Source organism: Asterias rubens, chromosome 6 (assembly GCF_902459465.1).
Source record: "Asterias rubens chromosome 6, eAstRub1.3, whole genome shotgun sequence".
Lineage (NCBI taxonomy): Eukaryota > Metazoa > Echinodermata > Asteroidea > Forcipulatida > Asteriidae > Asterias > Asterias rubens.
In genome coordinates, this window is record NC_047067.1 from 18,820,793 (window position 1) to 18,847,598 (window position 26,806).

At 38.9% G+C, this 26,806-nt stretch overlaps 1 protein-coding gene and 1 long non-coding RNA gene across 3 annotated transcripts in view; both read left to right on the plus strand.

Moving 5' to 3' along the window:
* LOC117291447 (low-density lipoprotein receptor-related protein 2-like) overlaps positions 1 to 15,354 on the plus strand; it is a 58,381-nt gene extending 43,027 nt beyond the window's left edge. The window contains exons 29-40 of the mRNA XM_033773135.1: positions 710 to 838; positions 1,219 to 1,347; positions 2,789 to 2,930; positions 3,699 to 3,875; positions 5,530 to 5,765; positions 6,649 to 6,834; positions 9,412 to 9,546; positions 10,339 to 10,420; positions 11,436 to 11,503; positions 12,328 to 12,418; positions 13,787 to 13,871; positions 14,770 to 15,354. Of these exons, the coding sequence (XP_033629026.1) occupies positions 710 to 838; positions 1,219 to 1,347; positions 2,789 to 2,930; positions 3,699 to 3,875; positions 5,530 to 5,765; positions 6,649 to 6,834; positions 9,412 to 9,546; positions 10,339 to 10,420; positions 11,436 to 11,503; positions 12,328 to 12,418; positions 13,787 to 13,871; positions 14,770 to 15,048 (1,739 nt within the window). The 3' untranslated portion in view covers positions 15,049 to 15,354. The remainder of the gene's footprint in view (positions 1 to 709; positions 839 to 1,218; positions 1,348 to 2,788; positions 2,931 to 3,698; positions 3,876 to 5,529; positions 5,766 to 6,648; positions 6,835 to 9,411; positions 9,547 to 10,338; positions 10,421 to 11,435; positions 11,504 to 12,327; positions 12,419 to 13,786; positions 13,872 to 14,769) is intronic.
* Positions 15,355 to 22,280: 6,926 nt separating this feature from the next.
* On the plus strand, positions 22,281 to 25,249 carry LOC117291907. 2 transcript variants are annotated; one of them, XR_004519217.1, is made up of 3 exons: positions 22,281 to 22,351; positions 23,549 to 23,644; positions 25,175 to 25,249. It is a non-coding gene; the product is annotated as an uncharacterized LOC117291907 (long non-coding RNA). The 2 variants fall into 2 exon arrangements; XR_004519218.1 differs by having other exon boundaries at positions 25,178 to 25,249.
* Positions 25,250 to 26,806: the final 1,557 nt, after the last annotated feature.

Here is a 26,806-nt window from a genome sequence, read left to right on the forward strand (position 1 = left end):
TTTATATAGCGCTTTTCACACTCGGAGGGCGTCTCAAAGAACACTTCCAACATTATTACCCCTGGTCACTGGGCCTCAATTCATTCCTTAAACAATCTCAGCTCCCTGAGGAGTATACAGGAAAGAAGAGGGAGTGGTTGGGAGTGGTTCGGGGATTTATGAAAGGGGTAGTGGTTAAGGTGGAGGAGGGAGTTGTTGGGGTGGAGGGGAGTGGTTAGGGGTGGAAGAGGAGTGATTAGGGGAGTGGAAGGGGAGTGGTTATTGGGGTGGAGGGAAGCGGTTTGGGAGGAAAAGGGTTATGTTAAGTATGTCCCTTGTCTATGTATCATCCTTAAAAGACCTTTGTGAATGCAAAAAATATTGTATACATCAGGCATGCAACTCTTTTGTTTTCTTTTTTTTTTCTCTTTTTTCGTTTTCGTTTTTATTTGTTTTAGCCTAATATATGCCTGGCATTAACAGTGTACAACTACAATCATGTAAAATAAGCCTAGTACATGCTAAAAATGCACCTAAGAGCATAATAAACCTCGACATTTTCTAGGCTACCTTTGTGGGTATCATGTCCCGTTGCGTTTTGGCTGCCTCGCTCTGCACTTGCCTTGTGCCTTTGTAAATTTTCCTCTTTTTTTTTCAACGGGCAGTTGCATGCCTGGTTTATATAATAACATGAAGAAAATTAAAGTCAACACAATTTTGTCTTCTTCAGACATCGATGAATGCTATTTGTCCAGGCCATGTGATCAAGTTTGTTTCAACCGCAAAGGAAGCTATGATTGTAGATGTGCCAATGGATTTGAGGATCGTGGTATCGATGGACAAGACTGCAAGCCTATTGGTGAGTTTCTCACATTTCAACCTCGTTTTAAGACGAATGCCAAGGCTTCATATAAACTGCAAACATTTTCAAGAATTTGGGCCAACCATATGTGTGACGCGACTCCATCGTAATGAGGAATGTCTAGAAGAATCTCATTATATGTAATTTGACACCCAACATGAATCTTAAAAAAAAAAAAACTATTGAAAACTCTGTATTTGTTATTTATGTACCCTTAGATTGCCTAAATCTTGATTATATTTGCTATAGTCTTACCTTTTTGTCAAAGATGAATACAGTTGGAAAAACAGATGATTTCTGAGCCAGGTTCTTGTCCTAATTATCACAAAATGTGAATGATTAATTCTTTAATTTTTATTGTTTTTTGTATCTTGTAGGAGCCCAGGAAGTTATCGTCTTTGGAGATGGGACTGAAGTCCGCAAATATCTTCGATTTGTAGATCAGTATCAAAGTCTGGTCATAAATGAAGAGCGCATTGAATCATTAGACTTTGATTACAAATCAGGTTTGTCAATCAAGTTTGTTCATTTCTGTGTTTATTTTACCCCGTGATCTTAAAGACACTGGACACTATTGGTAATTGTCAAAGACCAGTCTTCTCACTTAGTGTATCTCAAAATATGCATGAAATAACAAACCTGTGAAAATTTGAGCTCAATTGGTCGTCGAAGTTGCAAGATAATAATGACAGAAAAAACACCCTTTAAGTCGACGTTGTTGAGAACTAAGCTTGTGTGATAGCTAAGTTTTTTTGATTTGCTGAAGTAGTTCTTTTGAGGACCAGTTTCTACCTCCATCCATGTTGACTTTGGATGGATAAGTAGCTTTAGCTGTTGCTAGGGGCATACTTTGTTTGAATGCGTGTTCGGGTGGTGTTCAAGTTGCAGCCGCAGCTACTAGTCGTTAGCCGCTAGGTCAGACATCAATTTAGTGTTGCAGTACATACTTGTAGCCTTAATTCAATTAAACTAAAAGGCAGTGGACACTATTGGTAATTACTCAAAATAATTATCAGCGTAACACCTCACTTGGTAATGAGTAATGGGGAGAGGTTGATAGTATAAAACTTTGTGAGAAACAGCTCCCTCTGAAGTGACGTAGTTTTTGAGAAAGAAGTAATTTTCCAAGAATTTGATTTCGACACCTCAAGTTTAGAATTTGAGGTCTCGAAATCAAGCATCTGAACGCACACAACTTTGTGTGATAAGGGTGTTTTTTCTTTCATTTTTATCTCGCAACTCCGACGACCAATCGACCTCAAATTTTCACAGGTTTGTTATTTTATGCATATGTTGAGATACACCTAGTGAGAAGACTGGTCTTTGACAATTACCAATAGTGGCCATTGTCTTTAAACAGTTTTCTTTAAAACGCCACAAAAATTACACGACAGAAGTCAAAAGACTTTAATTGACATGTTTACATTCTTAAGAAATACAAGTAAAAAAATTCAAACAATTTAAACCTGAAATGCAATATAACCAAAAATACAAGATAATAGATAATTAAGCTATTTTGGTCTGGAGACTGCTATATGAAGTCCAAAATTATAAATTCCCCTTGTTTGAGACAGTGATGTGATCTAGTATTGCAAGACATTTTCACAAGTTTAATAATAACCAGATTTGTATAGCGCCATTCCATCTAGATCATGGCGCTCAGCAACAACAGGCAATGAAAAACAAATACAATTAAAGAGTAACTGGAAACAGGTAGGATTTTAATTTGTTTTTGAATGACAAAACAGTGTCCAGTGTTCTGATGCGAGATGGTATTCTGTTCCACAGTTTCGGGCCGGCAGTTGTGAAGGCTTGTGGTTTGCCCTAAAAGTATTTCTTGGGCTTTGTCCATTGAACTAAAGAGGGACCCCATCCAGCCTGTATTATTATCGGGTCTGTTGTCGAGTCAACACATGACTTATTTGACTCTTGTTTTTGCCCCATCAGGTCATCTGTACTTCACTGATTCTGAGCTTCGTGCAATCAAGAGAGTGAAATTCTCGAACGAAAACGCCTCCCAAGCACCGGACAACCTTGGTCTGGACAATGTGTATAGACCAATGGGAATCGCAGTGGACTGGTTGGGAAAGTACGTCAAAAAAGAAATCAGAATTTTCAAGTTGAAGATTGTTTTGTTAACCCTGTGGAAACCTTATCGGCCACAACAAGCGGCTTGTACCAAAATGCCCAGCGGCCGATTTCACGAAACGCTAGGATTAATCCTATCTCGAGTTAGGACGAGTAACTCGTCCTAACTTAGGATGGGTTCAATGTGTCCTACTTCTTCAGATAGGGAACTTAACTCGACCAAAGTCTTAAAATTAATCTTAAGTTAGGATGAGTTTGCTGAAATCAAAGGCAGAGAAGCCGCAAACGGACGCAATATTTAACCAACTTTTGCTTAAACAAGATTGTCAAAGATATTGACAAACCTATGCATTTTCATCTCTTATAATAATTTTTCGAGGCATTTTTCATGAAATAATGGTGCCAAAAATCAACAAGAGAAGCATTGTCTGGGTGTATGGTGGTGATTATATAGAAGTATTTGATCTCTTTAAGATTTAAAGGGAAAGTTGTTCACTTTGGTAATCACTGTTAGAATTAATGGCAAAAACAATTTACTTGGTAAGACATACAGGTGCTATCGATAGTAAAAAGCATTTTGAGAAACATTTCACTTCAAAGTAATTTGGTAATGGTTTTTATGCCCCCTCATTGGGGTTAAAGGAGGAAAGCGTAAAAACTTATGTGCGACCTCAGTGTCCCTTTTTTGTTTCGCGTTATGCAAAGGGTTTAGTGGCACTGCTTTCAAGGCATCTAAACAGTTTGAATTGTTTCTCTTTTCCTCCCAAAGCAACATTTACTTTGCAGATCAGGGTCTTGAGACTAGAGATGGAACGAGAGGCAAACGGGCTGCAGCAGATAGAGGGCCCAAGATTGTAGTTGCATCGGCCAGGGAATATCCTTTTCATGAGAAGACGTTGCATACTGCTACACAACCTTACGCCATTGCTGTCAACCCAAGAAAGGGGTAAGGAGTCTTTCAAGCTTGCCCTCTACTTCTCATAATTCCTTCACTTTCTATAGATGATACCCTCAGGAGGTTATCTCACACAGCTACTTAGGAACGAAATCTAGTTAGGCACAACAACCTTAAGTGTTGCTGTGCTAATTAATTGGGTCTCAGAATCCATCACTGCAACAACCTATCTTTCTGAAAGTTTGTATATACTCAGCACCTTGGGTGCCTTGTTTGGCAGATATTTGCACTAGATATTATTATTATTGTTTAAATTAATATTATTCATCAAACCTAAGTTGGTGTTGCAGAGTGTGGGGGTTCCAATCATTATCATTACACTTGTGCCCTTGGGCAAGAAGCTTAAAGGAACACGTTGCCTTGGATCGGACGAGTTGGTCTATAAAAAAAGCGTTTGTAACCGTTTGTTATAAAATGCATATGGTTGGAAAGATAATTCAAAAGTAGAATACAATAATCCACACAAGTTTGCCTCGAACTTGCGTGGTTTTCCTTTTACTGTGCGAACTAACACGGTCGGCCATTTATGGGAGTCAAACATTTGACTCCCATAAATGGCTGACCGTGTTAGTCGACGAGGTAAAAAGGAAAACCGTGCAATTTCGAGGCATGTTTGTGTGGATCATTGTATTCTACTTTTACAGCATCTTTCTACCCATATGCATATTATAACAAACGCTTTGCAAAGACCAACTCGACCGATACAAGGCAACGTATTCCTTTAACCTTGCTCTGTTTAAATGTTGGGAAGGTAGTGCATTCTGCTCTATCAGCCAGGCTCCTAGTGGATGATACTCATGTCTACATCCTTATGGACTGTGAGGGGAGGATAACCCCAGTAGTAGGTGGCAACGATGATCTGGGCCCAATTTCATAGAGCTGCTAAGCACGAAAATTTGCTTAGCATGAAATTTCTTCCTTGATAAAAACAGGATTACCAACCAAATGTCCACGTGATTTTCAGGATAAGCAAACAACAGCTGAATACCTGTAACAAGCAGTATGCAACAAATGAAAATTTGGTTGGTAATCCTGTTTTTATCGAGGAAGAAATTTCATGCTAAACAAATTGTTGTGCTTAGCAGCTCTATGAAATTGGGCCCAGGGGGCACCTGATTTGTGTTGAAGCCCAAATCAGTTTTAATTAGGCTTCACCTTGAAGTGACCGTCAGTTGGCTTGTGATGGTAGCCGAATCCTGGTCATGACACTTGTGCCCTTGAGCAAGGCACTTAAACATAATTGCTTCGTAGAGAGTTGGGAAGGTAGTGCACCCCAGGCAGCCAGTGCTCTACCAGCCATGCTCCAAGTGTGATACTCATGCTTAATACATAAAACAACATTCTCATAGTTAACAAAATATACAAACAAGTGATCCCTTTGCCTTGTTCCAATTTAACCCTTTGTTGCTCAAGGCGGTTACTAGCGACCACCAAAACCATGTAAAATAAGACCCTTATAAACAGTCATAACTTAAAAACTACAACAACCATATATTATGCCCTTTTTCAATTGTTTAGAGCGATTGTTGAGCTTTTGTTTGGAGTGATGTTCAACAGGGGGGTGTTATTGGGAAACATGTGAGAAAACCTCGGTTAAAAATGTTAAAGGCGATTTATTTTCTTACCGTGTCTTACTCTTTGACAGTCTGATGTACTGGACAGACCTAGGTGTTTCCCCCCACGGATCTCTCCTCTTCATGTCGTGGATGAACGGAGAATACATGACACCCATCAACGTGGCAGCAGCAAAACTCTACAAGCCGACGGGCCTCGCTGTTGATTACACTGGGAACGATACCGTGTACTGGTGTGACTCTGGGGCCGATATGATTGGCTACATCACGTATGATGGTAGTCTCTTCCGGGTTATTGCTAAAGAAGGTTAGTCGTCTTGTTATTATCAGGGCTCAATTTCATAGAGCTGCTAAGCACAATAATTTGCTTAGCATGAACATTTTGCCTTCATAAAAACAGGATTTCCAACCAAATTTCCATGTGGTTTTTCAGGATAAGCAAGCAACAGCTGAATACCAGTTAAAGGCAATATGCATCAAATGGAAATTTGGTTAATCCTGTGTTTATCACGGAAGAAATTTCATGCTGAGCAAATTTGAGTGCTCAGCAGCTCTATGTAATTGGGCCCTGGAGAACCAATCAGAGCGGTGATTGACTCTATGCTGAAATCTCTGGGTGGATTTTACGGAAGAGTTAAGACTAGTCTTATCTCTAGATGACGAGCTGCTCGTCCTAACTTAGGACTAGCCATACGTTTCTTATATCCAACTGTAGTCCTAACTCTTTGTGAAATCGACTGTATAATATCTCTTCAGTCTCCTGACGATGAGTAGAGCAAGCTAGTCGAAACGTTGAGACCAATCTAAGAACTCACTCCACGGTAGTGCAGTTACGAACGATCCTATAAGCTAAAGTAGTAGTCCCAGTCAATTTTCTATACCTTTCCCCCCAGGTAGTAGTAAAAAAAGCAGGACAGTGCTTTTCAGAACTGAGAAGTCTCCTGAACAATTTGATCGTCTTCTGGAGAAAGCAGAGAAAGAGAATTCTCCAGAAGACGATTAAATATCAGAGCAGAATGATCGAAATGTCGAGTTGAAACCAACGGTTCTTTTCAGAACCACCCCAGCTCAATCAGAGATAATCATTACACGGTGTTACCGCAAACATTACTTTATCGTATAATTTCAACCATGCAAAGTTTCAAGTCATACTGACAATGACTCACTTAGCTTTTAACCTTTAACCTCAGGGCTTTCGAATCCTTTCCAACTTGACGTCTTCGGAAATGACATCTATTGGACGACGCGCTCCACTGATAACAGAGGTCAGGTTCGGAGCATGAACAAGACGGGTCAAGACCACGAGCTGATCCTGAACGGCGTGAATCTTCCTACTGGTATCAAGATGTGGCAGGAACAGAGATATCCTCTGACTGGTGAGTCCAACGGTCCATTTCATTGAACTGCTTTAAAGGGAAGGTACACGCTTGGCTGTTACTCAAAGCAAACATGAACTTAAAAATTGACTTGGTAACAAGCATAGAAGAGTAGTTGATAGTATAAAACATTGTGGGAAATGACTCCCTCTGAAGTAACATAGTTTTTGAGAAAGAGGTATTTTCTCACTAAAATAATATAAGACTTCTAGCTAGAAGTCTTTTATTCCTATCTGAAAGCACACAAATTCGTCTAACAAAGGTGTTTTTTGTTGTATCATTTTTTCACAGGCTTGTTATTTTATGCTTATGTTGGGATACACCAAGTGAGAAGACTGGTCTTTGACAATTACCAAACGTGTACCTTCCCTTTAAAGGCACTGGACACCTTCAATTACCAAACGTGTACCTTCCCTTTAAAGGCACTTGACACCTTCGGTAATTGTCAAAGACCAGTCTTCTCACTTGGTGTATCTCAACATGCATTAAATAACAAACCTGTGAAAATTTGAGCTCAATTGGTTGTCAAAGTTGCAAGATAAATATGAAAGAAAAAACACCCTTGTCACACGAAGTTGTGTGCTTTCAGATGCTTGATTTCGAGACCTCAAAATCTAATTGTGAGGTCTCAAAATCAAATTTGTTGAAAATTACTTCTTTCTTCGAAAACTATGTCACTTCAGCGGGAGCGGTTTCTCACAATGTGTTATACTATCAACATCTTCCCATAACTCATTACCAAGTTAGGTTTTGTGCTAAGAACTAATATGAGTAATTACCAATAGTGTCCACTGCCTTTAACAAAATAAATATTGCTTTTGGGTTGGACGCTTTGGGGCCAAATAAGCCCACTCCCAAGATGTTGTGGTAATTTTAAATACAATAAACAAAAAACCTGTTGAAAGACCAGGGCTTAATTTCATAGAGCTACTTAACACTCGATTCTGTGCTTACGTACAAGTTTCTATTTCATAGCGCTGCTAACCGTAAGCACACGAAAAGGCATGCTAACCTTCCTGTGCTTACTGTACAAAAACAAATGTAGTCGGTGTGAACGCGCAAGATGGCTGCCATATTTTCTTGCTAACCTTTGAAATACGCTAAGCCTTAAGCAAATTTCTCTGCTGCAGTTAGCTCAAAAATTTGCTTACAGCGCTATGAAATTGGGCCCTGGGGTCGATTTCACTAACGCGTTTTGGTCATCGCAAACGCCGAAATCGATCGCTAAATCTAAAATCCATCGCAACTTAGTGATGGATTTTTAGCCGACGATTTCACTAAAACTTAACGATGAATATACTCGTCGCAAAGTTTTATTTAGCGGTGACAATCTTGCGACGACATGTTAGTGGTCGCAAAGTAAAATTTCATCGCAAACTTATTATCGCGCCATTATGTGTACGTTTTGACATATAAATTGCCCGTGATTTAGAATAAAATGAGTGGCGCTACATTATTTTAGTCTTGCGGTCTTTTACCTGGTAGACTCAGATTGCCGATGACAACTATCAGCGACGCAACTGCAGCAAAGAGCCCCTTAATATCGGTAAAAAGGAGATACTATATGGGTTCGATTATTTTAACCATCATTTCTTTAAAATGTGTAATGTATTGGCAAATTGACAGTGTGAAGCTATTATTATTAGACAGATATGTCAGAATTTTCATCAACCCCACCGTAACAACAGATTTACGAAAACTGTTTATTAAAATCTAAAATTATAATAGAGGCCATAGGCCTATAAATGCTTTAACCCTTTGTAAATGAATGCCTAAACATCGTCCACAATAGTTCGTATGCACCAACATGACAATGACTTGCATATAAACTGCACAATGCCATTTCAGTTCGAGCGATGACCGACGATTTTGTTGCGGGATGAAGGTCACTACTATTAGCCTCGTACAAAAACTTTATTCCCCTTTTAACGTCATCGCAATTGCGATGACTTTAGTGAAACGCAGAATTAGCGACATCGCAATTGCGATGGATTTGAGGTTTGCGATCTCATCGCAAGTGTGTTAGCGATGATCGCAAACATAGACGTTAGTGAAATCGGCCCCAGGTAAGAGTTATAAAATCTACCGATGAGTCATGCACCCATGTGTCTGCATATGCTTGCGGATTTAATGTTCGGCCTCAAGACAAAAGCATTGAAAACTAGCGCGGCAGCATTGTCATTTTGACATGTTTTTTGAAGTCAATTCTGAACTCTCAAGTTATTTTTGCACACAAGTCAATTTAAGTTTTTTCCCCTCAACTCAAGTCAAGTCGCAAATCAATGAAAATGGTGACTCAAGTCCAAGGCAGCAAATTGAGTCAACAACACTGAAGACCAGCTTTGTTGCAATGCTTAAATATTTGGTTGCCAGGTAAAAAATATTTGGTTGCCGGGTGTTGCGAAGCTTTTAACACTGAACTAACCCGGTTCGTAATTTTGTGGAATTAAAGATGTTGCCCTGCAAAATGGCACAATAAAAACTTTCCCCCTGCATATAGCCCCCAAATGAAAATTTCTGGTTTTCACTATTAAAACAGATGAATATTCTTTAATGATTTGTCCATATTCCTTTCAGAGCCAAACCCATGTGAGCGAAACCCTTGCCTGTACTTGTGCCTGATAGTTCCGCCCCAGAAAAATAGTGCCGTCAGTAAAGGATTCGAGTGTGCCTGTCCGAGCGGTGTGGAGGTGGATCCGACGCACTGCAGAGGTAAGTTAATTACTGATGTTTCGTAAATGAGCAGACAACAGTTTGGAATTGAACACCGACAAATTTGCTGGAGCAGGACTTGAACCACTGACCTCCGGATCAACCAACTGAGCTATCCAGCCCTATGTTGGTGGTCTCCTCATATTAGTCAATTTCTTTGGTTTCTGGCTGGCAACCCCAAACTAAAACATTGACTAATGAAATTAAGCACAGGGCCCAATTTCATAGCGCTGCTTAACGGTAAGCAAATTTGCGTGCTTACTGTAGCAGAAAAATTTGCTTAAGCCTTAGCGTATTTCACAGGTTAGCAGAAAAATTGGGCGGCCATATTGCGTATTTACCGTGGATTTGCATTGTGACGTCATTTATTTTCGTGCGGTAAGCAACGGAAGGTTAGCATGCCTTTTGGTGTGCTTACTGTTAGCAGCGCTATGAATTAGAAATCGCACAGTAAGCAAAAAATCAGCCGCTAAGCAGCGCTATGAAATTGGGCCCTGGTCTACTTCATAGTATATGATATCCATAACAACACTCTTAGCAACAGCCATAGCTGTAGCCATAGGCCCTTTTCGAAACGACGGCTTCGGCTTTGGATTTGGCTCAGGCTAGCTAGGCCCCACTGGTTGTTTTGAAAATTTGCGCGTGCTTTGTGTATACTCGCTCGGGGCTTTAGACGTAAGAACGGAGCCTCAAGCCGAATCCAAAGCTAAAGCCGTGGTTTCGAAAAGGGCCACAGTCACCAGATTGGATACGAGTTTACCAATGTTTGATGTTTCTTGAAACTCTCTATAGGGACACCAGTACCGACACCCACCACTACTTTACCTTGTAAATGTGACAATGGAGGCATGTGTAGGGCAGACGGAACCTGCGAGTAAGTATCTACAACTCTTCATTCATATTTTGGAAACAAGGAAGGTTGTAGTAGCACTAAAAAATGTACTACCTAAGAACTACATAAGCTTTGGGAGTAACAACCAAGTAGTGGTTGCTATGAAAGCTTAATTAGTTAGTCTTTAAGTGCTTGTACAACCTTCCTTGTTTTATCTATCAGACTAAAGGTCGAGTCACACTGCAGCGATAACAAAAATGATAATGATCATGACGCAAAGAGAATGCATTCTATTGGTTGAATCGCTCCACGCAGAATCCGCACACGCTCATTCAACCAATAGAATGCGTTCTCTTTGCATTATCATTATCGTTGTTGTGTGATCGTTATCGTGTTCGTTATCGCTGCAGTGTGATTCAGCCTTAACATGGATATCTTTTAATGTTGTCTTCATATTTTCGGTCATGTTCTTTTCTATAAAAGGATAAAAGGATTAGAGTTTAAAGTTAAACTTTGCCGAATCATGGGTTAAGGAAAGTAGACACTAGTGATAGAGATCATATAAGTGCCACGCCCAAGTCTCAACCAATGATAGGTCTTCATTGACCTTAGTGAGAGCGCTGTTTGTCAAGTCAAACACAAAGGGTCTTTTTCAGTTTTAGGCATAACAAATGCTGAATCTTCACTGTTTTTTTTCCGTTCAACGCAAAGTATACCTTTAATTTTTGGAACCATTTGAGATATCGTTGAAAATCCGACACAAACATGACCTCGCAGTTTGAATAATCCCTCATAAGAACACACAATCTGAGAACAATACTGACAGTGACGCTTCTCAGATTCAAATTTCGAGGCATAAAAACTGTTATCTTTTTACTTGACTACATTACCTTGAAGTGAAACATTTCTCAAAATGCTTTATACTAACGAAATCTACTGTAGGCTTTTTACCAAAAGTTGTTACTGTTATCATTAATTTTAAGAGTGATTACACATACCTGCCCTTTACTGTATTTTTTCTAATTAATTTGGTTTGTTTGTTTGTTTGTTTCCCTAGCTGTTTACCAGGTTATATAGGAGCAAATTGTGCAACTGCAGATAAAAGTGAAGGGGGCGGACCCACAAGTAAGAGCAGATTTTGGTCTCTTTTATACTCTATACAATAACCAAAGTGTTAAATTCTCAAATGTTAAGACTAAAGGAAAACGTTGCCTTGGATCGGGTGAGTTGGTTTGTGAAAAGCATTTGAAACTGTTTTTAATGAAATGAAAGATGTAGTTAGAAAGATGTTTTAAAAGTAGAATATTACGATCCTCACATTTATGCCTCAAAATTGCAGGGTCGGCCATTTTGTGCCTCAAAATTGCAGGGTCGGCCATTTTGTGAAGTCAAAATCTTGACTTCACAAGTTGGTGAGCTGTGTTAGTTCACCACGTTTAAGGAAAACCATGCAATTTTGAGGCATATTTGCATATCTTTCCAACCATATGCACTTCATAACAAACAGTTTCAAACACTTTTTATTTACAAAAATTGCCCGATCCAAGGCAACAGGTCCCTTTAAAAATCATCTTTACATTTTTATGAAATAACTGCTAATAGAACTCATGATAGCTTTCTACTCTTCCATGCTAACCATTGGAATATTTTGAAGATGAGAAACGAGAGCGTGATGATGAAAAAGAGCCGGGTAAATGTCATCTATTTTATTGTCAATGTTTGGTGTTGTGGAACTTGTGGATTTAAAATGTACTTTTTGCATGATTTGATTGTTTGTAAGTGTAAAACAGTGCCACATGGAACAAACCTCAGAAAAATGTGTTTACAGAAATTCTGCCATTTTTGGGATGTCAACTTGCCCCTGTTTTATTGTTATGGTTGGGAAACATGTTTCTAGTTGCTTACCTTAATTACATTGTGGTTTTTGTTTGTTTTCCGATCTCTTGCAGGTGTCTTGATCATTGGGCCTCTTGTTGGCTTCATCATCCTTGCCATAATCATCATCGTGATTCTCCTCTTCATCTTCTACCGCAAACGAAAGTAAGATCTCATTAATGTTCATATTTGATTTCAGCCAATTTGTGCCTAGTTTAAAAAAGTATCAAATTTTGACCTGTTTTTGACAAAATGCAAGGCTTACCCCTTGGGCCCTAGTGATTTTATATCACTTTCGCCTATTTTTGACAAAAATGCAAGGCGTACACCTTGTGAATTTATCACATTTGTGCCTATTAAAAAAAAAAAAAGGCAAGGCCTGTTTTTGACAAAAAAGCATTCAGTCTGTGCAAACTGGGCAGACACACCTTACCATTTGATTAATTTAGACATTATTGAGATGCCAACCAGTGCATGATTGGTTGAGGCCTCCCATGAACTTTGACATATGCAAATCACTTTATGAATGCTCAAGAAACAAGAAGGTAAAACAAATATGCAGTAATGAAGACAATCGTCATGAAAATACGATAATTATAACTGTAAAATAATTCTAACTGTACCATATCCTTTATGTTTCAGGAGTAAGTTTGCTGGCCCCGTTGCCTACCGAGATGGACAAAACGTTGATATCGCACCTCCACCGTCTAACTGTAAAATAATTCTAACTGTACCATATCCTTTATGTTTCAGGAGTAAGTTTGCTGGCCCCGTTGCCTACCGAGATGGACAGAACGTTGATATCGCACCTCAACCGTCTAACTGTAAAATAATTCTAACTGTACCATATCCTTCATGTTTCAGGAGTAAGTTTGCTGGCCCCGTTGCCTACCGAGATGGACAAAACGTTGATATCGCACCTCCACCGTCTAACTGTAAAATAATTCTAACTGTACCATGTCCTTTATGTTTCAGGAGTAAGTTTGCTGGCCCCGTTGCCCACCGAGATGGACAGAACGTTGATATCGCACCTCCACCGTCTAACTGTAAAATAATTCTAACTGTACCATATCCTTTATGTTTCAGGAGTAAGTTTGCTGGCCCCGTTGCCTACCGAGATGGACAGAACGTTGATATCGCACCTCCACCGTCTAACTGTAAAATAATTCTAACTGTACCATATCCTTTATGTTTCAGGAGTAAGTTTGCTGGCCCCGTTGCCTACCGAGATGGACAAAACGTTGATATCGCACCTCCACCGTCTTATTGTAAAATAATTCTACCTGTACCATATCCCTCATGTTTCAGGAGTAAGTTTGCTGGCCCCGTTGCCTACCGAGATGGACAGAACGTTGATATCGCACCTCCACCGTCTAACTGTAAAATAATTCTAACTGTACCATATCCTTCATGTTTCAGGAGTAAGTTTGCTGGCCCCGTTGCCTACCGAGATGGACAGAACGTTGATATCGCACCTCCATCGTCTAACTGTAAAATAATTCTAACTGTACCATATCCTTCATGTTTCAGGAGTAAGTTTGCTGGCCCCGTTGCCTACCGAGATGGACAAAACGTTGATATCGCACCTCCACCAGTAGCTGTTGAAAGCCACTATGAGGTAAGGAAACAGTGGTCCGCTATAACACCTAAGGACCAGTCAAAATTCTCTCAGGGTGGTCTGGCTGGCTAATTCAGGGTTGGAAAAGCATTCCCTTTTAAAGGCAGTGGACACTATTGGTAATTACTCAAAATAATTATTGTCATAAAACCTTTCTTGGTGACGAGTAATAAGGAGAGGTTGATGGTATCAAACATTATGAGAAACAGCTCCCTCTGAAGTGACCTTCCACGAATTTGATTTCGAGACCTCAGATTTAGAATTTGAGGTCTCAATCAAGCATCTGAAACCACACAGCTTCGTCTGACAAGCGTGTTTTTTCTTTCATAGTTATCTCGCAACCTCGACGACCAATCGAGCTCAAATTTTCACAGGTTTGTTATGTTGAGATACACCAAGTGAGGAGACTGGCCTTTGACAATTACTAATAGTGTCCAGTGTCTTTAATATGAAATATGGACTAGGTGGAAAAGCTGGTGCACTAATGAAAGAGCAAGCTTATTGGTCCTGCTGGGTAGTAGTCTTGGTTCAAGATGCTCCTGTTGTTTTTTTTTTTATCTAGAAAGATGTACACCTGCTTATAATTTCCCTTGGCAATGGAGTGGCAAATTTGAGTTTCTAGAAGACACATTGTTTATGACATCACAAGCAAAAACAGCATCCTCGCTGTGTTCAAGATACGACTTCTAATAAGGTTTATCGCGAATAGCAAAATATCAAGAGAGGGCGCTGTTGAACCCATATGACCCCCACAAAGATATAGACGATGCGATAAACCTTATAGTCTTGCGTTGTGTGTAAACACATGCGTATTTCCATGGTTTGATGATGATGCAAAGTTTTGTTTTAGTCAAGCTCGATTAATAAACTAATGTTGGTTTTGTTTTCTCCACCACAGACGAGGCTGGACCCAGCTGCTCCTGTCACAATTGAGAATCCTGCCTACGCAACTCTCGGCGCCGCTGGTGGAGGCGTCCCAAATCTGCCAGAGAAGACCGGTCTGCCGTACGACGTATCTGAGTACCAGCCCGGTTTCCAGGCAGGTCCGTTGCCGCCTAAGGATTACATGCAGGACGGTATGCTAACGGCAGGCGGGTACCCCGAACCACCGCCTGCTTACACGGCTAACAACCCCCCTTCTCCAGAGATTAAAGACCCTAATAATGGGCCAGAGTAATACGTAAGGTCGAAGACCGCCACTCTCACAGGCCAAATTTAACCATTTAATTAAAGACCATTTTGTATAATCAGCACCATAAAACCATGGTTTTGTTGTTGATTGTTTTGAAACAATTTGTCTGCAAAATGTCTAGTCAAAAATCGTCACTTGCACAGGCCAAATTTAACCCTTAGGAGATCCTCTATATATAATCATCAACGTACACCCAGACTTGCTTTTGTTGATAACAGGAGACTTTTGGGACGCTTGGTGGCAGCAGACTTACCAGGTAAAATCCATTGTTCTTGGTTATGTGCGCATGCTCAGCACTACGTCAACAATGGACATTTACCTGGTATATGTTTGCTGCCACCTAGCGTTTCAAAGTCTCCCATTGTTTTGAAACAACTTGTCTGAAAAATTGTGAAAAAGACCAAAGAGAATTTTTTGTTTGTTTTGGAAACATGGATACTTTGTTAAAATTGGAAACAATGGAAAAGCAAATTATTGTGGTGACCTTAACTTTGACCTTTTTGTTTGAGTGGTAGGAGGTAAGATTTTGCAACCCTCTTAGGCAGTAATCTATGTGTGTTTTTGTACAAGCCATTGGGGCCGCTATGGTCTCTTAAAAAGGATAAAGGAATTCTGCACTTACTAAAAAGTGCGTCGTTCATGAGTTGGAGACAGTCAAAAGTACTACTATACATGTATATAAAACCATATTGCATCATACTTATTCGCAAATTGTTTTCAATACACCAAGATTGACTTTCGTTATTAAAACTAACAGCAGCCTATAATAGTTTCTGTTTTTAAAACCATCTTCAGAATCATTTGAATTTAGTAACTCATTTTAATTGATCAATATTCTTTAAAGTGTTTTTATGCAACTTTTTCGGATACATTTTTAAATGTGAAGTGTGTGCACATGATAATTTGAGAATGATAATTTAACAAGTAATTGTTTTTTTCAAAGTATATTTTAATTATTAGTTTTTAAATGAGTTATTTGCAAATTGTTAATTGAGTCAATTATGTATTTTTAAACAATAGATTGCTATTGTGTATTTTTTTTTTACCAATATTTTGCTAGAGTTAAGGTATTTTACAGCATTTGTAGAGCTAAAAAAAAAGAGTCAAATACAGTGTTCATGTCTTGTGTGATCAACCATTACATGAAATAACAAACCTGTGAACATTTGGGCTAAATCCATCAAACTTCACAGAATCTTTTTCTTCTAATGTGAACTTCATATTCATATTCACAACACGCTCCGAATTGCCAAAAAAAATCTATCTTCAACACTGTACAATAACACTGTGTGGACGTGTGTAAGTCCACAAAGTGTTTCAAGTCCCTACATTATGTGGACCCCTTTTGTTCTCAGGTCCACACTGTGTGGACGTAGGTCCACACTGTGTGGACATAAGTCCACATAGAGTTCCAAGTCCCTACATTATGTGGACCTCTTTGTTCTCAGGTCCACACTGTGTGGAAGTAGGTCCACACTGTGTGGACATAAGTCCACATAGAGTTCCAAGTCCCTTCATTATTTTGATCTCTTTTGTTTTCAGGTCCACACTGTGTGGAAGTAGGTCCACACTGTGTGGACATAAGTAAGTTCACATAGAGTTCCAAGTCCCTACATTATGTTGACCTCTTTGTTCTCAGGTCCACACTGTGTGGACGTAGGTCCACACTGTGTGGACATAAGTAAGTTCACATAGAGTTCCAAGTCCCTACATTATGTGGACCTCTTTGTTCTCAGGTCCACACTGTGTGGAAGTAGGTCCACACTGTGTGGACATAAGTAAGTCCACATAGAGTTCCAAGTCCCTACATTATGTGGACCTCTTTGTTCTCAGGTCCACACTGTGTGGAAGTAGGTCCACACTGTTTGGACATAAGTCCACATAGAGTTCCAAGTCCCTTCATTATGTTGACCTCTTTGTTCTCAGGTCCACACTGTGGGCGCCCACTCCTATTCTTTAAATTATTTGTATGTGCTTAAAAGTGTAGATATTTTTTGTATAATTGTTTAAAATATTGACTTTATAGAAGCTCATTATACAGTATATACATTCTCACGCTATGTGCCTTATAAGTTCTATGAACTTTTACAATTATGACAAACAGAACTTGTTTTGCAAAATGGGGGCTCATTAGATATGGAAGCAGCATAAAATTCAAATTTGAAGGAAAATATATATTTATATAAAATGTTTTTCTGCGATTAATATGACGAAGTTTACATTTGCTTCATGAAACATAAACAACTTCAACCGTTATTTGATTTGTGACAGGCATGATATTTGGTCCAAGTACAAACGGAGATCTAACTGTGTATGTACACATTGTGTAGGTTCTATGAGGCTTACTAATACAACAACAAAATATTACAAGTAATAGATGCCAAATTTGCATCGGGGATAAAGAATATTAATTTTGTTTTTTTACCCATACACCGATGTGTGTTAGCACTGTATACTCAGTACTTTCCCCGAGTCCTGTGGAAAAATATCACAGGCATGTAACTCGGGTGGGATTCGAACCCACGACCCTTGCAATTCTACAGCAGTGTCTTACCAATATGAACAAAGTTTACATTTGCTTAATGAAACATAAACAACTTCAACCGTTATTTGATTTGTGACAGGCTCTAATAGGCCTTACTATTGAAAGAAAATACATAAATAATAGAAAGCAGACTAAAGTAGGCAAAATATCAAGCCTTATTTTACAACGTGCATTTTTTGTTACAGCTTTCTTAGGTAACGGGTTATGTTCGTTTACTCTAGTCATGGTTTTCACTAGATGTTGTTGCCGAGGACAGCTATAAGATACATACATAATAGCAGGCCATACACAGACTACAAAAACCCTTTGTTGTTTTACCACAATTGGTGGATTGTGATCATGTAAAAGAAGTGTTGTGTATTTATGTGCTATTTTGTCACATCTTTGATACTTAATAATGAGATTAGAATTATTGGATGGTTTATGACATTTTTAGGATGCTTAAAGGCAGTGGACACTATTGGTAATTGTCAAAGACTAGCCTTCACTATTGGTGTATCTCAACTTATGCATAAAATAACAAACCTGTGAAAACTTGAGCTCAGTCGGTCATCGAACCGACATGGTTGATTTCGAGACCTCAAGTTCTAAATCCGAGGTCTCGAAATAAAATTCGTTCTTTAAAATTACTTCTTTCTCGAAAACTACTTCACTTCAGAGGGAGCCGTTTCTCACAAAGTTATATACCATCAACCTCTCCCCATTACTCGTCACCAAGAAAGGTTTTATGCTAATAATTATTTTGAGTAATCACCATTAGTGTCCACTGCCTTTAATACATGCCAGTCAAAATACAAGTATTTTGAGGGATAAGGTAGTATGCAGTTGGATCGTTGTAATTTGTGCCTTGCTTGACGTATGTTTATACGCATTTCGCACTTTTCGCAAAGCATGACGGACTCATGGATATCCAGCCTTAGCCTAAGATAACTCTTTTTAACAATCAGAAACAATTATGTTAAGGCTGTGTTCCACGTTCTTAGCAACACCCTTAGCAATACCCTTAGCAACAATGTAGCTGTAGCCGTAGCCGCCAATTAGAATACGATGTGGCTGTGGCCACTAATAAACCCTTCCCATGAAATATGTAAATTGCACATAGCGCTTGCGCACTAACGTTTTGGTTGGCAAAATGAGGGAACATCGCGCTGTTTTGTACACGGCTAATGGGTGCGTGACGCAGACGCGATTGCGCGTCTGCTTAGTGCACAACTCTATGGTGTTTGCCAACCAACAGGGTCTGTACGCATGCGTGAATGTAATTAGCATATTTCATGGGAAGGGTCCATTCAGTTATTGCTTTAGCTTGATGGAACTGGTCACACCTTTTACGTCATGGAACTTGAAATGAAGTTTGAATGCACTCTATGCAGATTGGGTATTTTTGAGAGAAAAAAAATGATGTACATTTTTAGAGAGACTATATTTTTTATGAAAAGAATCTAAGAGTACTTACAAGAGATTTGTTATGGAAGATATAATTTTCATTTCTACAAATGTTTGATTTATACTTATAACATTTCAAAAGAAAATACTATGTGTATATCTGTGAAGAGCGTTGTAAATTTCTTGTGTTTTTGTTAGTGGTGTACTAAGTAATAACCAAATAAATGCAAACCAAGAATCAATTGTGCAAAAAAACTGTGTTAGGGTTATTTTTTTCCCCTTTTGGAAATGGAAAGTGGTAAAGGTTTGAATTGATGGTGTAATTTTTTCATTTGTGGGGCTTTTCAAATAGCAATATTTCCCTAAATAAAACTTTTTTATTTGGTAAAGTTATATAAATTAATACTAAAGGCATTAGGAGAGCCTACTGCATTATTTTAGAGCATAGAATTGCAACTCAAAAATGGACACTCGTGTTTTCTGTTTACAGTTCAACATAGGTGGTGTAAAGGCGTTTGAACTAACATAGAATGTTAATTTTTCATTAGAAATCTACTCTCAGTAAAACGATGCAGCCCCACCTCCCCCACCCCCAAAAAATAATATATATCTATATGTACAAAAAATTCCCGCCCAAATTCATTATTTGCATAATACACCTTATTTGCATAAATTGTCTTATAGCCATTGCATAAGACTTGTTCTTCATCATGAGAAATGATGAAGAGAAATTATTTCTTGAGAAATGATGAGAAGTTCATGAGAAATGATTTCTTCTTCACGCATGAGAAACAAATTGAAAAGATTGAGTGGCCGGGCAAAAACAACCAAGGGTTTTCCCACTGCCTTGCGCTTTGGTTATTTCATTATTTGAAGCTGTTTGTTCAAGCTTTCAGTGAATTTTAGGAATTGTTATACTATCTCTGGACTGTCTGAAAGAAGTTCCATAACACGATCGTCGGTAAAGGGTTTCGTCGTTCGTTTTTCCTTTGCGTGGATTCCAAAACGGTAAAAGGAAAAAGGGTTTGCTTTTTCCTTTTCCTGCTCGAAAATTGTTAAAAATGAAAAGGGTAACGGGAATCAGTTTCTTGTGGTTTCTTTATAAAGATTTCGTAGAGGGTTAAGGGAACAAGGTTCTCGTTTCCAAGTTATTTACATTTTAAGAGGGTTTTCTTGAAGGGGGTTTCACATCCCAGGCTCCGCCCTCCTGAGAGACAACCTCGATTGGCATCCCGACGTCGTGCTGAAAGGGAGAAGTGCAGCCTGAATCACTGAAAGACATGCGGGTCATCAGGCACCAGTTATAATACTCGCCATTTTATTTCAAGAAACGTGGTTTTGAGTCGAGGGAAGATCTCCCGTTCAATCGACTTCTGTTCGGACGTTTTTGTACTTTTGGCGGACAACTTCCGTGGCTATTAATATGCAAAACTATCACAGGTGAGTTGACAGGTGTCTTTGTGAACAATTGAATTGTTAGACTTATTGAATGTAGGTCTATTTTGTTTTTGCATTTTATTTTATTTTTCAAGGGGCGCAACATTTGAAAAGCACGCATAGGATATCCGATAGTACTGTACATTTTACGTTTACGTTTACGTTGATACTCGGCAGAATCCTTAAAGGCAGTGGACACTATTGGTAATCACTCAAAATAATTGTCATCACAAAACCTTTCTTTATAACCAGTAATGGGGAGAGGTTGATAGTATAAAACGTTGTGAGAAACAGCTCCCTCTGAAGTGCCATAGTTTTCAAGAAAGAAGTAATTTTCCACGAATTTGATTTCGAGACCTCAAGTTGTTAGAACTTGAGGTCTCGAAATCAAGCATCAGAAAGCACACAACTTCGTGTGACAAGGGTTTTTCTTTCTTTCATTATTATCTCGCAACTTCTACAACCGATTGAGCTCAAATTTTCACAGGTTTGTTATTTTATGCATATGTTTAGTTGCGATAACGTAACCCTCCTGCCGATGGCGGAGCCGGAGGGTTATGAGTCACACGCAGTCTGTGCAGGGCGAAATGGTCAAACACGTACAATTTCGACAGCTAATCAACAGATTTGCTCAATTTTTACCCCTTTTGAAAATCATGACACAAATTCTATGAACACGACCTTAATACTCAATATCTAATGAATAACATTCAAAACACCATTGAGAAAGTATTTTGAAAAAAAGTACAAAAACTTACCAGATCCCGGAGCGAAACAGTCACGAATTTCCCAGGTTCTATTTTGAACCTGTCGCTTCGCCATTTTGTGACTTCCCGATGGTAATTGCTGTTGGACTAAACCATTCTGTAAAAGGGGTGTTATAAGGCAGCGCGGCAGGTGTGTGCGCTGTCCGTTTACTATGCCCGCTGTTCACTCACTAGCTCACTGCCGCACTGCAGCTGCACCCATTGTAACATCCCCTTTTACAGAATGGTTTAGTCAAACTCGGCTGCGGCTCGGTCGGCAGGTCCTCAATTCAATTGGCTGGTACCTACGGTTGGGATCAGCGCTTGGTAACCAGCGACAGGTTCAGAAATAGAACCTGGGAAATTTGTGACTGTTTCGCTCCCGGTAAGTTTTTGTCCTTTTTTTCAAAATAATTTCTCAATTTTGTTTTTGAATGTTATTCATTAGACATTGAGGATTAAGTTCGTGTTCATAGAATTTGTGTCATGATTTTTGAAAGTGGTAAAAAATGAGCAAATCTGTTGACTAAAATATTTCGCCCTGAATCGATTGCGAATGACTCGTTACCCTCCGGCTACGCCGTCGGCAGGAGGGTTACGTTATCGCAACTAGCACATGTTGAGATACACCAAGTGAGAACAGGGGGTGGGGTGTTATATATCTAGCATTTTTATCAAATTGGGGTACAACTTTGAAAAATCCCAAAGGAGTGGTAGGCCTCTTCGGCTCAGCATTTTTATCGAAATTTGGAAACATTTCTTATCAAATTTGGGTGCAACATTGAAAAATCAATCCATAAGCCTGGAATTTCATTTTGGGACATGTTAAAAGGAATGCCATTTTCTCTTTGCAAAAGGCACTTTAGGTCTAACAGGATTCCAACGCACAATCCATCATGTAATGAAATGCACACGCACACTTTTGCACAAAAGTGAAGGGGCCCTCCTTTCATTGTCATGTGAGCGCACGCATTACTGGCATAACTGAAAAAGGACCGCCCAAAAGTCTGTGATTTATTCAATTATGGAGAGTTGCAGCTAGTGATTATTTGATGCTCTGCACAATTTTAAAATGGTACCGGTATTTCATTTGATGTATTGTAGGGTTGAGCTGGCACACAGAATATCACCACGTCATGTACAAGGAATTGCTGACTATGACCATGGACCAAGGGTAAGTGTAAACACAAACAAATGCTCTCATGTTGCTTCAAAGGCACTGGAAACTATTGGTAATTACTTAAAATGATTATTAGCATAAAACCTTTGTTGGTAACGAGTAATGGGGAGAGGTTGATAGTATACAAGGGTAAGTGTTTTCACTTGGTGTATCTCAACAATTGCATAAAAACCTGTGAAAATTTGAGCTCAACTGGTTGTCGAAGTTGCGAGATAATAATGAAAGAAAAAACAACCTTGTAGTAACACGAAACTATGAGTGCATAAAGATTCTTAATTTCGAGACCTCAAAATCTTATTCTGATGGTTTGAAATCAAATTCATGGAAAAATACTTTTCTCAAAAACTACAAATTTCTGTTACTTCGGAGGGAGCCGTTTCTCACAATGTTTTTTTACTATCAACAGCTCTCCATTACTTGTTACCAAGAAAGGTTTTACAGTAACAATTATTTTGAGTAATTACTTATAGTGTCCAGTGCCAGTATTGTCCAAGTCCCACACTTCGTGTATGACAACTTATATATAAAATAACAAACCTGTGAAAATTTAGGCTCAATCGGTCATCAGAGTCAGGAGAAAATAACGGGAAAACCCACTCTTGTTTCCGCACGTTTCGCCGTGTCATGACATGTGTTCAAAATAAATGCCGTAATTCTCGCTATCGAGAATTGATATTGTTTGAATGTTTTCTCAAAAAGTAAAGCATTTCATGGAACAATTTTTCAAGAGAAGTCTTTCACTGTTACCTTCTGTAAACCCTGTAAATTATTTGTAATTCTGTGAACTTTTTTTGTTTGTTTCTGTACCGAAAGTGTATAATGGCTTTAAGCAAGACACTTTACCATGATGCTTCATCCTTCTGATGGGACGTAAAGCCGTTAGTCAATGTTTTGTGTAATGCACTTTGTAGAACACAGTGCACTTACTGAAAGAGAAGGGTTCGCCCCAGTGTTACTGGTTGGATTGGCTAAATTTATTAAACTGCTGGACTTACATCTTGTGATTTGTTCCATTTTCAGGCCAAGTTTGATTAAACAGCCTGGACTGCATGAGTTCAGCCTACCATTATATTGCTGCTTTCAATGTTTTTCTTCATTTATTTGTGATTGAAAGTATACAACAAAACAAATCTGTTTTATGATTGTGAAAAATTGAAATGTTCAAACTTTGCAATTTTGTTTGTGTTGCAGTCGGGCTTTGAGATCTCCAGCAACATCTACCTGTCATCAAATAAGTAGAGATGTCCAAGGCCAGCCTCTTTTGCAGGAGCTTCACTCTAGTTTAAGGTGAATTCCAACGCTTTTAGTACTGATGAGCTAGGTCCAGAACTTAGCTCTAGACTATTTGCGCAGAGTGCATGTGGCTCTTGTTTGCATACTTATCAAGTTAAGCTCAAAATGCGACAAGGCTATAGCCTGAAATACTTATAAATTTTTGCTCAAAAATGCATACAACAAGGTTGCTTATGAGGCTATATAGCAACTTATCAATTTTGCTCAAAAAATGCGACAAGGCTTTAGCCTTGCAACAAGGCTATATATAGCCTTGCAACTTATCAAATTTTGCTAAAAAATGTGACAAAAATGCGATAAGCCTTGCAACCTATCAAATTTTCCTAAAAAATGCACACTTATAAAACTGGTGCCATGAAATTGGCTAGCCCTTAGCAATGACACACTCTTGAATAGGCTTAACCCTTTCAATACCACATTGTTTATTGCAAGCGCCCAACCGGATACCGCATTGTTGACAAAGGTCACAATGCTGTGTACCGTATTTTTTACACTAAAAAAAATTAAACGCAATTTGCAGTGTGTACAATTTTCAATCTTGATTTTCTGTGGAAAGACATTATTTTTTTGAAAAACTTTGTGCATGCAACTTGTAGCATATGAAATGACCTTTCCTACGATGTCAAATTTGTATATATTATCTTAATTTTCTTTGCAAGATTTCTGGCTGAAAAAAAATACTTCTATTTTTATTTGGGATTTCTGTCTCAAGAAAAACAACAAGATTTTCAACCTATTTTTCCTCAAGAAAAGTTTGTAAAAACTTCTCAGAAAGTATAAACGTTTTTATTATAGGCTTCTATTTCCATTTGTACCATAATCGGAACCTATTTTGCCAAAAAATCTTATCTGTTTTGAAAGTGTTCAGCTACCACGGTCACTTCGACCAGCACGAGTCGGTCGGGGCCCGCCCGCCATGCACGCCCAAGCCCACGGCGTTGAACGGGTGACGTGCTCGGTCCAGTTAGCTACCGTTGGTATATAGTCCGGTTTTGTCATCATCTGACTGCATGTCTGGCGACAAAATGCCACGATTTGATGCCAAATGTTCACTAGATACTTTGATAGAACTTCCCAAGTCTTTTTATAGAGTCACTATAGGCAAACATATAGGCCAAAAACTCCGTGCAATGAGCAGACATGATGGTGATTTTTGACGAAAAAAAAACGAAAGCGTGAAATCTTGAGGTGTACTTTTCTCGGAAAATCATAGTGGCGACCCCCTATACAATACATACCATTGCAATGCTTGGTAAACAAGCAACCCGTCTATATAAAACCTAACAACAGAGGGCGCCAAACAAATTAAATACAATCTCTCAAAGGCAATGCTTTTTTCTGTCGAGTTTTCTCGACATTGGGACGGAGCGACTATACAACGCACAATCGAGTTTTCTCGACAATGGTAAGGAAGCGCCTGCATTGCGCGGTCGAGTAAACTTGACAATGGTATTGAAAGGGTTAAGAGCGTATTTTTGTTAAAACCAACTTGAACTAATGAAATGTTCTTTTTATTGTTCTCAGTAGACATGCACCTTGTGCTTACAACTCCAGAAGACTGCTAGTACCGACAGCTCGATGTGTCCATTTTCTATACAAGTGAGTTTATATTACCGCTTCTAGAGAGAAGACATAAGCTGTAAGGTGATAATTTACCCTCATGCTGATCAATCAGCACTCTGGTGCATATGTAGCATTATATGACATTGTGTTCAATTTGAGTGCTATAAGTAGGTGCCCAATCTTGCTCACAACCTTTACCCCATCCTCTTGCCCACAACAAGGTTGAAAAAATGCATATATAAGTGAAAAACTTGACAAGCCCCCCCTCTATGTTATTGCCCCTTTGAAGCAATTAAGCGAGATCCTCTATCACCTGCTCATCAATTCCAACCCCACCCCCAAATTAGATCCCCTCACCCCCCCCCAAAAAAAACCACACAAATAAATAGGTTGATGTCATACCCCCCCCCTCCCCATTATTTGCCCATTCAATCCAAGTCAAATGCTATTTAAGCAGGACTTGCTGGACTTACCCCTTGTAATTTTTTCGATTTTATGCCCAAGTTCATTAAAACTGTTGGACTTGCCCCATGTGATTTTGTTTGTTTTAGGCCCAAATTTGAAACAACTGCTAAACTAACCCCTTGTGATTTTTTTAATTTTAGGTCAAAATTCAATAAAACTGCTGGACTTACCCCTTGTGATTTTTTCAATTTAATACCTAAATTTGATAAAACTGCTGACTTTCAATTTTAGGTCCCAGTTTGATAAAACTGCTGGACATACCCCTTGTAATTTTTTGAATTATAGGTGCAAACTTATTTTGTCCTTTAAAATGTTTTTCGTTATAGTGTCAAGAGATCACCGGTAACAAGGTCATACTGATCTTAATATGATGTAGGCCTACAACTAAAAAGGTAATAACATAATTCATAACAATCGTTTTTGTTGGCCTGCATTTAAAAAGAGAGGTCTGATTTATAAACAATACACCCACAAAATGGGCTGATTTAATATTTGCTACAGGGGGGGGGGGGTTGTCTTTATCACTCCCCCCCTCCCAATGAAGACCTCTTTAGGTCAGTATACCAACCAAAATATCTTGCCCATTCAAGGGATCGTTGAAAACAAAAAAATGCCCAATAAAACCTTGACTTGGTAATAGGAAAGACAACAAAAGGTTCTTACACTTGGACTTGTTGCTGTCTTGTGAGAAAATTAAGGCACCATGAATCGCAGAACCACGACCAATAGCCACAGCCAATAAATTATCTGCCAGGTATATAGGAATCCCAGAATGCTTTCATTTCTATCAAGCAAAATACAATGATAAACTAATGTGGCAGCCTTTCTTGTCTGCCACACATAACAAGCGAACAGCAAAAGTTCTGGAACTAGAGATAAGGCAAAAAGGGGTGAATTTTTCTGCTACTTTTCTGTCCCACTTTGTAGGTGCATGCCTGTGCAAGATACACAAAGAAATATCTTTGTGGTTATTCGCATCACCATAAGCTTCTCTCTACCCAGGGGTAACAGGGTACCTGTGAGGGCAGAGTTGGTTCTTGTGATTGATTAGCTTAGTACGGGCTATATATTTGGCAGCACATGCTGTATACTCCCCAGGGAGCTGAGATGGTTTAAGGAATGATTTAA